This window comes from Ursus americanus, chromosome 11, assembly GCF_024610735.1.
Source record: "Ursus americanus isolate L20-20 chromosome 11, mUrsAme1.1.p, whole genome shotgun sequence".
Taxonomy (NCBI): Eukaryota; Metazoa; Chordata; class Mammalia; order Carnivora; family Ursidae; genus Ursus; species Ursus americanus.
The window spans coordinates 7,389,890-7,405,243 of NC_142137.1; the positions used below are offsets into that span (position 1 = coordinate 7,389,890).

At 38.5% G+C, this 15,354-nt stretch overlaps 2 protein-coding genes across 5 annotated transcripts in view; both read left to right on the forward strand.

Moving 5' to 3' along the window:
• Positions 1-10,541, forward strand: SMIM8 (small integral membrane protein 8). Of its 3 annotated transcripts, none has more exons than XM_087865308.1 (4): positions 29-67; positions 502-641; positions 7,828-7,988; positions 9,897-10,541. In XM_087865308.1, exons 3-4 carry the CDS (start codon positions 7,854-7,856, stop codon positions 10,053-10,055), a joined length of 294 nt encoding a protein of 97 aa, XP_087721434.1. In that variant the 5' UTR covers positions 29-67; positions 502-641; positions 7,828-7,853; the 3' UTR covers positions 10,056-10,541. The 3 variants fall into 3 exon arrangements, with proteins under 3 accessions (XP_045627920.1, XP_087721434.1, XP_087721435.1); XM_087865309.1 differs by having other exon boundaries at positions 40-67; positions 514-641; XM_045771964.2 differs by lacking the exon at positions 502-641 and having other exon boundaries at positions 1-67.
• The window catches only part of C11H6orf163 (chromosome 11 C6orf163 homolog), a 21,798-nt gene continuing 16,485 nt past the window's right edge, over positions 10,042-15,354 (forward strand). The window contains exon 1 of one of the 2 annotated variants that reach the window (XM_087865307.1): positions 10,042-10,169. In XM_087865307.1, the coding sequence (XP_087721433.1) occupies positions 10,157-10,169 (13 nt within the window). In that variant the 5' untranslated portion in view covers positions 10,042-10,156. Of the gene's footprint in view, positions 10,170-10,692; positions 13,915-15,354 lie in introns of those variants that run through there. The other variant, XM_045771965.2, reaches the window with a different exon arrangement.

The window sequence follows — 15,354 nt, forward strand, 5'->3', positions numbered from 1 at the left end:
CGCTCTGTCCCGCAGGCGGAGACGAGGGCGGCTGAGAGGACGGTTAGGGGAGGTGACCTCGCGGCAGGTGAGCGGTGGCGGCTGACGTGGGGGAATAGGGCGGCTTCCCCACCACGCTCTGGTCTCTGGCTTTGGCGCGGCGGCCGAAGTGCGGGCCTCATTCCCAGGTGCGCCGGACCTGACGGCGTTGTCCCGAGCACCCCGAATCGTCGCCACTCCGTGGGCGCTCTGAACCGTCTTTAGGATCCCTGGTCCCATAGGGCCCATTTCCCGCCCCTCGCGTGCCCGAATCCCGACACTGGTCACGGACACAAGCATCCTCCCATTTTCTGGGCAGTTTCTCGGTGGCCCAGCCCACCGAACTCCTATTTAGGGGGCAGAGCTGTTGGAATTGTTTTCACATGAAGTGTCTCCTTCCGTCAGTAACTGCGTGAAAAGCCACGTGTTCCCCTTGCAGCGCAGTGTCTGGAACTTAATTGAATTCAGTTTCTTTTTCTGGAGTTTCTTTTTCAGATGCATCTGTCTGAGTAATAGCCGGCTATCGTGTGGGTACCACAATGTGGGGAGGGGAGTAGACCTCGGTGATACTTTCCAGCCTCAGACTGTAACAGCCATTGTGAAAACCTTTCTCCCTCCCTCGGGTACGGTACATTCTAGAGACTTTCTTAAACAGTGTTTATTTTTTTTACATCAAAACACAAATACAGAATCCATTTTAAAAATTTAAGTGATTACAATTTTATGTTTTGAAATTCCGGTGATAACTTGTAAATGCAGTACCTTATCGATTTTGGAGTGTGTGGGGGTGAAGTCGTGGAATAGGGGTGGGCTGGAAATTGAGAGACCTGGATTATCTCACTCCCATTGGCAAAGACAGTCCGTTTGGGTCTAGGCTTCTCTATTTTAAAAAAGGAATTGGACTAGATGGTAAGCATGACAATAGCTATCATTTATTGAACATCTGTTATGTCCTTTAAAAAGTGTTATCTCAGGCAATCCAGCTGTTCTGTGCAGTAGATAACATTACCCATTTAGGTGGAAACTGAGGCCCACAGAGGTTGTCACTTATTCCAAGACCTCCAGCTTATACGTCACAAAGTTAGAATTTGAGGCTGTGCTGAATCCCCTTAAGACATAAAGCCCTCTGATTCTATCCCAAACTTGTTTATTCTAATTTAAATTCTTTTTAAGGTGCTCTGTCCCAGCCTTCAAATGATTTTCTTAAATATTAAGATAGTGTGGTATGTAAAACTAAAATAACAAGTGTATTTTATATCTCGCCAAAATATTTTGTCCATTTTAGAATTCCCTAAGTCTTAAAAGAAAGGCTTTGATTATTGCTAAGGTTCCTTCTCACTAACATTCTATAATTCTGATAATTTTGTTTTGACATCTTCTGTTGAGCTGCTGATTTCAAAAATGAATATCTGAAGATTAAATTTTTCCCTAAAGTAACTCGTGGTCTCTCTATCTTGGTCTAATTTCCATGTACAATGTAATATAGATAGTCATGCCAGTGAATTGTTTAGTATCGGTTGCTAAATACATTCTGGATCATCCGCCTGAGCAAGAATTTTAGTAAAGGAGGGAAAATCATCAAAAAATGATAGTTCAGACTGTCTAGGACTATATTGTACAGCCTCACACATTGTACATTATTATTAATTCCAGGAGGGCACCATTCTCACTCACACTTTGAGGTGTGAATGACCATGAGATGTGTAAGGAGGCATCCTTTCACTCTGCTGCTTCCTTTTCCCGTTACATATTTCCTTCACAAGAAGGTGGGAAGAAGAAAAAGGTGAACTTTTTACCAGGGAGGGACATATGAAGTAAATGCAGCTTAATTTAGATAATTTTTATTTACAGGTAGATATGAAAAATCTTACTCTATTTTTTAAAAAATCTATAAATGACAGTTTCATATCATTTGTCAATAAGGGAACAAGAAATGAGTGATGGAAAAATGAAGAAGAAATATGAGTAGGGGCTCCTGGATAGATTGCACCAGCCGAGGGTGGCCCCTTGGATACCTGATTTATTGAGTATTTTGCAAGTGGGCCCACACACAGACTAATCAAATTGCTTCACCAGGAGCAGTGCAATGCCAAGTTTCCATCATCCCTGCCAGACTCTGTGTGTGTGTTTGTTTTGTGTGATTCCCTTTTTAACACAATAAATGAGGGTTTTTTTCCTAGCTTAGAAATAAACCTATCTTGAAAGTGAGTTTAAGTAGAGATTGGTTAATATCATACGCAAATAAGTAAGTGCTGGTTACTTGCAGTGGAAACAAAAGAGTAAGGGGAGAAGTTGGACAAAGTTATGGGAGGGAAGACAAGAAGTTCTAAAGGAAGTGTGCTAGATGTTAAATAGATGTTTTTGTCTTAGGTACAGTTCATTTGAGTGGTGATGTTAGATTATTGCTGTGCTTTGATTTTATGATTAGTTTTGCACCTTTTAAAAATGGAATTTATATTAGCTCTGCACTTGAAAATAGTCAGCTTTTACTTCTAGATTAAAAGTTTACTTTCGATGTACATATTTGTCTTCCCCAAAAGTTTTGACAGTGAACATATCTGTGAACAGACAACTAAGGTTTTGCACTCTATATGCTTTACTTATCCAACCAACACATCTTGAATTTCTGCTCCAACCATGTATCTATAGCTCCGTGGGCCAGTCATGTGAAGAGATTCAAAAGAACTTTCTACACGAAAAGATTTTGTGTTGTTTTGTTTCTTATAGTTATATGTAACAAATTTTTGGCTACTAAAGCCCTTTTTGGACTCAGTAATCTATATTTTTTTATTTAAGGTGTAGAATGTTGTTAAGATTTCTTTGTTCAATAGATTGTGTAAACAAATTCATGCAATTTTGGGGGGAACTATTATAACATCTTAAGTGACTGTGGCTCATAAAAAACAATAGGAGCCCCTGGGTGGCTCAGTCAGTTGAGTGTCTGACTCTTGATTTCAGCTCAGGTCATGATTTCGGGGTCGTGGGAGTGACCCTCTCCCTCTGATCCTCCTCTCTTTCTCTCTCAAATAAATACATAAAATCTTTAAGAAAAAGGCAATAAAATTGAGCGGTCTTATACCATATCTGATAAAAGACCGATATTTAGTGGAAAATGTTACTTATGTACTTTGCAGAAAGTATCACAAATGATGAAAATTGTGGTATATGAAATCTTTTCAAATGTAATATGGTAGGTAATCCCTTAATTTGTAAATGTCCCTTTAATAAACATTTCTGGTGGCTTCCAGTTCAGGTATTCTTTGTCATTTCTGGTAAAAAGTTTAACATAAATAATGTATTATTAAGGTGAATATGGATGTCTGGAGATTGCAGTATAATACTGCCTTAGTTATTTACTTACTTCATTCATTACAAAGAAAACATAGGTTCTGCTAAGGAAAAGAGGAGACCAAGGAATCTTGCAAAAAAGTCATTACAGGGGCTCCGGGGTGGTCCAACTCTTGATCTCAGCTCAGGTCTTGATCTCAGGGTCGTGAGTTCAATCCCTGCATTGGGTTCCCCACATTGGGGTTTGGGCTCCTTGTGTTGGGCTCCCTGCTGGGTACAATTCATGTTAGAACACTCTTAATCTGTAGTTTTTTTTTTTTTTTTAAAGATTTTATTTATTTATTCAACAGAGATAGAGACAGCCAGTGAGAGAGGGAACACAAGCAGGGGGAGTGGGAGAGGAAGAAGCAGACTCATAGCGGAGGAGCCTGATGTGGGGCTTGATCCCATAACGCCAGGATCACGCCCTGAGCCGAAGGCAGACGCTTAACCGCTGTGCCACCCAGGCGCCCCTTAATCTGTAGTTTTTACAGACATTTCATGTAGGTTGAATTTGGACATTGACGATCACTGCATCCCTTTGATTTGATTTGATTTTTACATTTTTTTTTCATCCCTTTGATATTAAAATAGTGAAATCTCTCTCCCTGTCCCCCCCCCCTCTCGTTTTTGGACTTGAGGTAAGGATTGAATTAACCATCCTCAATTCTTGGCACATTTTCATCAACAAAGAATATAAGTGATCAACTGTGGTTTGAGGACCCTTCTGAGCTTTACAGTATGTGCCGTCATACCCAGCTTCCGCGTTACCTTGTTTTTCTTCCCAGTAAACAATTTTAAACCATAGTGTACTGAATATCTTTGTTTTAATTACATGCAGCAGTTTCTCAATAATTGAAGGAAAATGCCACCTTGTCAGTTTATGGTTAGAATGACTGGCCTTTGTGTATTTGCTTTTTCAGGCCTTCCTAGTATTTTTATCGAATGCCCCAGTTTCAAGTAGCAGTATACTCAGGCTGTGATTTAGTCTTAACATGGCTATTGTGTTAACTATTTCCTGCCTCACATTTTTTATGGGCTTAGCCAATTGCTTCGACTTTAACGTTTGCTTCTTTCTGAATTTTCTTTTCCATATTACAGTCAGTCATGTTATTAACTTAAGTAGAAACATCACTGGCACCTGGCTTAGGCATCTGGTGACCAGCATTCGACACTTAAATTCCAAATGCATTAGTACATGCCATCTACCCTGCTGTCATGGCAGAGAGAGAAAGATGAAATGCTAGCAGTTTTCATAGAAGGAAATGAAAACAATAGGAGTAGGTTGTTGCCATAATAAAGGAGGAGTAGCAAAGGAATTTACCATCCCTCCCCCTATATTATTGAAAGATTAGGCCATAAATGAAGAGGAAGTTAAAGGGGTTCTGGGCCTAAAGCAGAAGGAAATGCCAAGTCCCTATTATAACTGTTTTTGTGTAGTATCAAGAAGTTAGTTCAAGACGGGGCACCTGGCTGGCTCAGGCAGAAGGGCAGGCAACTCTTGATCTTGGGGTTGTAAGTTTGAGCCCCCTGTAGGGTGTTGGGTGTAGAGATTACTTAAATAAATAAGCTTAATTTTTTTTTTTTTAAAGTTACTGCAGGACACAGGCACATAGGTGGACCTTTTGGTCAGCAGAAAGTGGATTTTTTGCCAGCCTTGGACATGATGAGTTTCAAGCGAGTGTATTCTGGCTGAACAAATTTCAGACATGTTATGGAATTGTTTCATAAGTTGTCTATTGTGAAAAGCAAAACAAAACCCAGTGTTCTAGTGGAGAAAATGACTAACTTGCATACAGGAAAAATTAAAAAAAAAAACAATTGCTAGTTACAGTTTGAATGATGTTTGAAATGCTGATGAATTGTGTTTTATGAGTTGTTACCACATATACTTCATGGCTAAGGTGGACTTTGCAAAAGATCTAAACAAAGACTGATGATTGCTCTGTTCCGCTGTAATGCATCTTGGACAGAAAGGGTGAGACTGCTTGTCATTGGCAAGTCAGTTTACCCTCAGTGCTTCAGAAATCTCGTTTGCTCCCCTGTGATTACAAGCCAGTACATGTACCTGAAGGATGAGAGGTTTATTTAATGAATGGCCGGGAAATGTTGACAAGAGAATGGAAGGAGCAAAACACCATATCCTCCTGCTGGTAGACAGTTGCTCTGCCTACAGCACACTCCTATGCTTGGATCATGCACGTGTTGAGTTTTTCCGATTGAACTGCATGAGCCATTCTAAAGCCATTGGATGGGAGTATAATTTTCACAGTGAAAGCACACTTCTGAGACAACTCTTTTTTTTTTTTTTAAGATTTTATGTATTTATTTGACAGAGAGAGACATTGAGAGAGGGAACAAAGCAGGAGGAGTGGGAGAAGCAGGCTTCCCACTGAGCAGGAAGCCTGATGCTGGGCTCGATCCCAGGACCCTGGGATCATGACCTGAGCTGAAGGCAGATGCTTAACGACTGAGCCCCTGAAACAACTCTTTCTAAATTTAGATGGTAAAGAGAAAACGGAGAAAATAGAATGAAGCTAGCTATTGGTATGATTGCTGAGATCTGGTGGTCTACATGTAGAGCCATCCACATAATGAAATTTTGGGAGAAAACAGGCATGATTCCTGTGGAATCCCTTGAGGTCAACCTGAAAGACTGCAAACCAAGCATGGCATTTGAAATAGTCTGGTACTTAATTGCTATCTCCCTTAGTCTCCCAAACCAGTTTGATTTCAAAGACTTTGTGGCTAGAGATAGCAGTTGAACTATTTTCCAAGAGTTAGCAAATCCAAAAATTGCTATAGGAGCGCTAACCAATGTCAGAGTGGAGCCAGAAAGTGATGATGATGATGATAATGAAGAGGACAGTGACAACCGTAACATCCAGTGGATGATGGAACAGGTAACAGTGAGTATTTCAGAAGCCCTGGCGAGTATAGGGAGCGTTGAGAATCCTTTCCTTCAAGTAGGTGTATCTGATGAGGTGTTTATCCAACTAAGTGGTATAGACGAAGTAACCACTTCAATAAAAAGTTTTGAAAAGCAACTCCTGGTGGCTTACGTGGCTCAGTTGGTTAAACGTCTGTCTTTGGCTCAGGTCATCATCTCAGGGTCCTGGGATTGAGCCCCTTGTCTGGCTCCCTGCTCAGCAGGGAGTCTGCTTCTCCCTCTCCCTCTGCCTTTCTCCTCCGGTGTATGCTCGCTCTCTCTCAAATAAATAAATAAATAAAATTCTTCCTTAAAAAAAGAAATAAAATAGTTAAAAAAAAACTGAACTCCTAATTTTCTCCATAATTAATAAAGGTGCAAAAATATTGCTTTTATAAAGTCTGTAAAATGGAAGACTTAATCCTTGTATGAGCAAAGCCCCAATGAGTGTTTAAATATGAATGTTTGATTCTTGTTTCATGACATTTACTGTATGGTAGGGTTACAGCATTTTCCCCAGAGAATTTTATTATATATGTCATTAATTTCAGCCTTTGGAAGGTCTCTTTGCCTACCTCTTCCCTTCCAACCCTCCCCAGCAGTAGGTGGTGGGAATGATAAGAATAAGCTTTTGCTTAATAGTACCTAGAAGAGAATATTCACAAAATATTGACACTCTAGCTGGGAGTACTGGAAGCCAAAAGACACATTTGGATTTAATAGGATGGAGTAATTAAGAGGAAAATAAAAGGATATTCAGATTGAGAAGATAGACCAGTCCTTCCCAGAAAGTCACTGACAGGCAAATGAGGACTGAAAATAACTACTTGCCCTTACTGCTTGGTAGTCATGCTTGGGTCGGCCAGCAGAAGCTAAGGAGCATGGGCCAGGGGGGAAGCTGTGGGAGAAATTGAGGAGTGCTAGTGGGCTTTCGGCTGTTGGAAGGTGAGGAAGAGAAAATGGGAGGAAATAAAGAAGGATATGGATTACCCCCAGCCCCTCTTACCCTTAGGACCCCTTTCATATAACAAGATACAATGTGACTCAGACCAAGGAACAATTCTCCAGGCTTCTGTGAAAGTAGGAAAACAACTTTTGCCCATTTCGCTGGTTTGTTCTAAGAGATGAGAAATAAAATAATTGTTTTACCAAACAAAATTTAAAGCACCATACAAAGTACATGTTATACAAAGTAATAAAATAATTGGCGGGGCGCCTGGGTAGCACAGTCGTTAAGCGTCTGCCTTCGGCTCAGGGTGTGATCCCGGCGTTCTGGGATCGAGCCCCACATCAGGCTCCTCTGCTAGGAGCCTGCTTCTTCCTCTCCCACTCCCCCTGCTTGTGTTCCCTCTCTCGCTGGCTGTCTCTGTCAAATAAATAAGTAAAAAATCTTTAAAAAAATAAAAAAATAAAATTAAAATAATTGGCAATCACTTTGGTATATATCTGGACTGGAATTCAAAAAAATGATTGAGTACAGAATGATTTTTTAAAGAACATTATCAAAAAAAAACATGGTCATGAAGGAAAAAAAATTTTTTTTTAATTTTTAGGTAATAAATCATCATTAGTCAAGAAGATGTCTTCAGCACCTGAGTCTCCTGGCTTTAAAAAGGAACCATCCAAAGAGAAAGACTTCCGAAACCCAGGACTCAGAGGGGCCCGCACAACAACCTTATTTCGAGCTGTGAATCCAGAGCTCTTCATAAAACCTGTAAGAAATATATCCAGGATAAGACATGTTCAGTTTAACTAGGCTGTCAGAAATACAAAGTTTTCATTTTCTTGTAACATTTGATTGTATCATGAAAATTTTATGTTGACTAATAAGACCTCTCTGAATAAAAGCAGGTGGAAGGAAAATTTTAAATGCTATTTCTCTAAATACACATATAAAACTATTTTGAGGGTATTTGAGAACTTTAACAGAATATAGTTACCCTTTAATAGATCAACTTCTCAAATTCCTATTTAAAATTTTATTTTCATAGTTGCACTAATTTGAAGGAAATATTTGTTGTTTGATCAGGTACTATTAAGTAAATAAGATCTAAACAATGAAAATCTGATCATTCTTACAGACTACAATTCTAGCTCTTATTATAATATTTTTACTTAAGGGGTATTGCAAATATGAAAAGTTTCAAACATACTCTTGTACATTGTAAGGGAGTTAGCTAATCATTTATATTCTTGTTGCAAAGTTTTGAATATATTTGACCATTTTTATTTTTAAATAAATACAAATTTATTTTAAAATAAATGTAAATGAAGTAAAATATTATACAATATATTTAAATATATTGAATTTGGTTAGAATATAAGTAACATAATTGCCAGTGTAAACTGTTTTAAAGTTAAATAGGTCAGTTTAACAATCAAATCATTAAGTCAAGGTAGAATGTCTTAAAACCTTTGAAGAAATTTGTTTTAATTGCCAAGTGCATCTCAAGATTTGTAGATTTAAATCCTTTGAGCTTGTGGCCTTTCTTATGTGTCCATCCAAGTGAAAAAGTTCGACCTTTATTCTTTTGATGATTAGGATTTGAAATAGTAATGTAACAGATGTGACAGAAGCAGAAAATACTAATTGAAACTTGTATCACTACTGTGCACTCACACTGACCTTAAGAAAGGTTAATTTGTTGAGTGTGAACATACAAAAAGAAAGATCTGAGTTACACTATAGACAGGACAAAACATTTCCTTAGAGTTGTGAACATCTTTTCGTACTTTTTTGTTCCAATTTCAAAGTTACATCACTTTGTCTCTTACGGTCTTGGATTTTTCAGCAGTTAATCAAGGTTATTATAACAGCATAGTATCTGCCCCAATCACTAAATTTCTTGAGGTTATAGACTAGGTTCCCAGAGAAGAGTGTATACATTGTTATTTTTTATTTTTTAAAGATTTTATTTATTTGACAGAGATAGAGACAGCCAGCGAGAGAGGGAACACAAGCAGGGGGAGTGGGAGAGGAAGAAGCAGGCTCATGGCGGGAGAGCCTGATGTGGGGCTTGAACCCAGATCGCTGGGATCACGCCCTGAGCTGAAGGCAGACGCTCAACCGCTGTGCCACCCAGGCGCCCCTACATTGTTATTTTTGCTGCACTTAATATATGACGTGAAAATGAGAGGCTTTTTGCTAGTGATCCATGAACTCAGGCAAGAAGAGTAGCATATATACTTCATTCCTCACTTCCTAAGAAGATTAACTAATTGAAGGTTTGCCAGTGGAGAAGCTTGGATTCAGGCAAGTTAAGCAACTACTCCATGTCACCAGATAATGGTGAAAACTCTGAGCACCAGAGCCATTTCCATGCCTCGTTTCCCTCGCACCTCTCCCAACCACCACCATCCTGTAGGTGGAGGCCTGAGATCCAGGCTATACACAGGAGAAAGACTGGAGAGGAGAAGCGAGAGTCTTCTCTGATCTCTGAATTATCAGGAGCTGAATTAATTGAATAAGGAACTGAGTAAATTATTATAATGGAAAATATCACCAGAGCAATGCTAGTGTGGTAATAAAGACTTGGTATGTCAAGAGGAAAGTGCAGTGGATATTTGGGTCTCCTTAAATTATGAGTCTTAATGAGGATTTATCATTTTTTTTCTTTGGCAGAACAAACCTGTAATGGCTTTTGGATTGATAACCCTTTCGCTTTGCGTGGCTTATATTGGTTATCTACATGCGACACAAGAGAACACAAAAGACCTATACGAAGCTATTGACAGTGAGGGACACAGTTACATGAGGAGGAGGACATCTAAATGGGATTAATAGTGCTGGATACCACAGATGGAGCTTCGTAAAGGGCTCTGAAATCTTCGAAGGAAAGACTGTGGGTGCATGGTATCAGCTTCTTGTTCTGGAACGTGTTGATGAGGAAAGAAGGTAGCAGTTGCAGCCAGGCCTTGAGGCTGCAGTCCTTTACCTCATTCTTCTCCACAGCAGGAGCTTCTCAATGTTGTTCTTTTATTAAGTCCTCGTATCAAAGTGCTAGGAGAATGGATATCGTTTTAATTATTAAGTTCTATATAATAAAGTACCCAGTGCTGTTAAATTTGCAGGGTATTTTAATATTGTAGGGTGAATTGTGCATTTGCAACTGTTGTGAGGGTTTTGTTTTGTTTTGCTATTTGCAAAGGCAATGTTCATTTTCTTCCTGGCATAGAACCTGTATTTATGGGGAAAAAAAAGAAAGAAAAAATTGTAAATTATTATAAAACCTGTAGTCAACATTCAAGACAGATAATTTTTACAGAATCACATATGGCTCATATATTTTGGCACTCCATTTCAGCTATTTTCGGTCCAGAATTTTATTTCCTTTGAAAAGGTAGTCCCACTCAACTACTAACATGAACAAATGAGAGAATAACCCAATGCAATTGGAGTTTTTCTTTGAAAAAGAAAGTATATTATATTGAGGTATGATGTTTTTATTTGATTACAGCCAAATGTTATCTATTTTAGTTTTTGTAAATTAATATAAACATAAAACCAAATTTTCTTATGGTTATTTTAAAACTAGAACTATTCAACAGATAAGAAAAGAAGGTCTTCTTACTCTCCTGGGTTTACCTTGTATAATTTAGATTTTTCTGACAAGGGTTCTGGACATGTTTCATTTGTAGATTTTTACCCTATTTTTCAAATCCCTGTAATTGGGGCTCAGTAATAAATCTCACCTATGAAATTTTGTTTCATTTATTATTACCAAGTAACAATAACGGCATTCGCAGAGTTTATCATAATAGTATGAGCTTTTAATTTCCAGTACTTTATTGTGGTTTTGTAAGATGTGAAAATGCAATTATGTCTTGTTTGTGGATATTAAAGAGCTTAACTAATTGAGTTCTCTATATGCAACTAAATCAAATCTTTATTTCTGAGCCCTAAATATTTCTTTGCTATGTCTCTCTATATAGTACACTAAATCAGTTTAAAATGCACTTAAATGGTATAAAATGCCTTTTAATTTAAAGTATTATCTTTTGCTTTTGGTTTCCCAGGGCACTTTGGCTGTTAAACCAGAATTCTTTTATTTTCAACTTACGCATTTAATGTCACACTGTCATCTTTTAGAATTAGTCTATTATTCAACAAAATAAGTTGATATTTGGGGTGGGGAGATAGTAGTTCGGTGAACTATCAAGAGACCTTCGAAGCACAGAAGGGCAATGGGAAATGCACACAGCAGCCGTAAGTCATGAGACATCTGTATTCACATGTGTCATTTCTGCTGTATACACTCAGATCAGCTCTTCTGATCAAAGTTGTTTGTCTTTCAGGGGTGTCCGTTTGGCACGAGAAGAATATGGGTTGAAATCTAGCTTCTCCCCTGACCAGTTGTGTGCCTTAGACAGTACACTTAGCCTCTCGGTCTGTTTCCTTATAGGAATGTTAGGGATCCGACATTAATAGGATTGTGTTGTTGCTTTTGGTTATTGGAAAATAACCATAAGAAAATTTGATTTTGTGTTTATAATATCATTGTAACATTAATTTACAAAAACTAAAATAGATAACATTTGTTGTAATCAAAAACATCATACCTCAGTATAATATACTTTTGTTTTTTCTAAAGAAAAACTCCAATTGCATTGGGCTATTCTCTCATAGATAATCCCTATCTTGCAGGTTGGTTATGAGGCTATAATGAAATATTTGTTGACACCTATGCAGTAGATTCAGTAAGGTGCACAGCTGTGAAAAATAATGGGAGGGAACAATCACGTTGAATTTTAGGATCAAGTAACCTAACTATGATACTTTTTACAGGGTGGTTACAAGTGACAGCACAGGCTTTGTGTGCAGAGTGTGAAAGGCTGTCTGGCTGTGTGTTGATGTTCTCATTCATTCTCTAAGGGAAAATGCCACTTTGACAATGTCTGAGAAGGGAATGGTCTGGGCATGAGATGTATAGCATTTTGGGGTCAGGGTTCAAGTGGTTAAAGGAAGGTCTTTCAGTGTGGGAATCTGGCTGAGATTAGGCAAACTCAGGTCTTGAAGCAAGTCTCGGTAAGTAAACCATTAATAAGCGGTAGGTGACCTTTTTTGCCCAGGGAAGTAATCTGTTCTGATAGAAGAGTTGTTTGCCCAGAGGAGCAAGCTGGTCCATTGGTAAATTGATTTTCAAGAATTTCCTGAATAAACAGTGAAGTTATTTATTGGTTTGTAGCCTTATCCTCCATAGGGTGACCAATCTTTCCTACTTTTTCAGGCGTGGAGGTGGTTCTTGGGATGCAGGACTTTCCATTTTTAAATAAGGACAACAAATTACTTAACTACGTGATTTTACAAACCAGGCTTTTTAAAAATCTGACTGAAGGAGTGCTGACTAAAGGAAAGTAATTTTTCCTTTAAGATAACTGTGATGTTTCTCAGTTTTATTGCCATGACACCAAAACATCACATTTGTAGATAACCTGAGAAAAGATTAAGTTCTCTCCTTTGCTGGCCTGAAAGAAATCAGTTGTTTAAATAAACCATTTAAAAGGAAGGAAGGAAGGAAGAGAGGGAGGGAAGGAGGGAGGGAAGGAAAGGAAGGGGAGAGGAAGAGGGAGGAAGGGAAGGAAGGGGGGAAAAGAAAAGAACAGAGACAGAAAGTGGCTGAATAATGATTCCCCTGCTCCCCACCCCCAAAGATGTTCAGATCCTAATTCCTAGAACCTGTGAATATGTTACCTTATATGGCAGAAGGGATTTTGCAGATATGATCAAGTTAAGGATTTTGAGATGAGGAAATTATCCTTTACTATCCATATGGGTTTGATGATACAGTCACAGAGATCCTTGTAAGAAGGAGGCTGAGGATCAGAGGAAGAAGCAATGTCACCATGCCCACGGGCATAGAAAAGACTACGTGATGTGAGACTATGAGCCAAGGAATTTGGTGGCCTCTAGAAGGTGAGAAAGGCAAGGAAAGACTCTCCCCTAAATCCTCCAGAAGGAACCAGCCCTGATAACACCTTAATTTTAGCCTTGTAAGACTCACTTTGGATTTCTGACCTCCAGAACTGCAAGAAAATAAATTTGTGTTGTTTTAAATCACTAAATGTATGGTAATTTGTTACAGCAGCAAAAGGAAACTAGTACAGAGAATATCTGGGAAATGAATGGCTATACCATGCTTCTTTTGTCATTATTTGTAGTTGCTTTTATGAGCAAAGCTTGTCTTACCTAGCAACAGTTGCTAAGTAAGTTAACAATGTAATGCTAGAGCTGGAAGAGAGCCACTGCTTAAATCTTCCCAAATCCAGTGCCCATACCTTATATGACAAAGGCTTTCAGTACCATTCTTTGCCATTAGGCACACAACTACTACCTAATCATGGCAAATCATTTCATTCTTACCAGCTTCTAACATTGTCCTAAAACCTGGAACCTCTTCCAGCTTTCTTAAACTTCTAGCTTTTCTTAAAACTTTTTTTTCATATTATAAGAGTACTTTAACTGCACATAGTAAAATACATCTAAAATTTAATTATGATCAGAAATCCGAATTACACAAGCTTTGTTTGCTGTGCTGTTTGTAATAAAATAATTCCACCAGCCCCTTTTGGGGAAACCTTCAAACGGATCCATGAATACAAGCCATTTAAGACACGCTTTTACACCCACAAAGATATACTGGGTAAGTGGATGCTCTTTTCCTTTGTTCTAATATTTGACAGCATTATGTGTCATTCTTTCTGTTATGTAGACTTTTATCAGCTCTTCTGATCAAAGTTGCTTGCCTTGCAGGGGTGTCTGGCGCGAGAAGAATATGGGTTGAAATCTAGCTTCTCCACTGACCAGTTGTGTGTGTTAGACAGTACACTTAGCTTCTCGGTCTGTTTCCTTACAGGGATGTTAGGGATCTGATCCTATATTAAATAGGGATGTTAATCCCTATTTGCAGGTTGGTTATGAGGCTTTAATGAAATACTTGTTGACACGTAGTAGTAAATGGGAGTTCTTTTTGCCCTTGCCCATACTTGGGCACCTTCCTTACACATAGGAGAGGAAATACCTCTAAGTAACAACGTAATAAGTGGGTGACGCTATAACCTTTACTAGTAGCTGGTGACATAAATGTAGGTAACATGGAGATAACCTGAGACTATTTACTGTCTAAGCAAATCAGATTGTCATCACAGGTTTGTTTCTCTCCTTATTTCCATCAGAGTTTGCAATCTGACTTGGAGCCTTAAAATGTTTTCCTAAGGACTCTCAAAATACTTCTCTGATCCTCTCTTCCTGTAACCTGGTAAACTAGTGATTTGATTTCACTCCTGATCTTTGAAAGTATGAGAAGCTAAAGAATGTAGAGTGTTTTGAAAACACTACAGTATAGGGGAGATCAAATTGGAATTGTTCTCTACAAATATCAATACCAAAACTGATTTTAACTTTCAGTACGTTTAGTATGACATACTAATTATGATGTCTAGAATGATTTGACTTCTTACTCCCAGATCAGTGGATATCCACTCTTAGGTGTGCATTTATTGATTGATTTCTTATGCCTTCTGAGATATCTGAATCCAAACATTAAGTGGATAAATTAAATCTAACTAGCTATAAATTAATATTTTTTATCCAGTGACCTGTATTTGTGATTAACTATTTTAAGTCAAAAGAGTCAAAGAATAAATTCAGGAGCATGGGGGAATGTCTGTATAAATGTTAAATGAATATTGCATAGGGCAGTAGTCCTCAACTTTAGCAGTGCACACAGCTTTTATTTTTTGTGTTTTTTTGGTTTTTGGTTTTTGGATTTTTTTTTAAAGATTTTATTTATTTATTTGACAGAGAGAGACAGCCAGCGAGAGAGGGAACACAAGCAGGGGGAGTGGAAGAGGGAGAAGCAGGCTTCCAGCAGAGGAGCCTGATGTGGGGCTCGATCCCAGAATGCTGGGATCACGCCCTGAGCCGAAGGCAGACGCTTAACGACAGCGCCACCAGCGCTCCCATGGTTTTTGGTTTTTTAAGTAGTCTCCACACCCAACGTGGAGCCCAATGTGGAGCTTGAACTCATGACCCTAAGATTAAGACATGAGCTGAGATCAAGAGTCATCCACTTAACTGACTG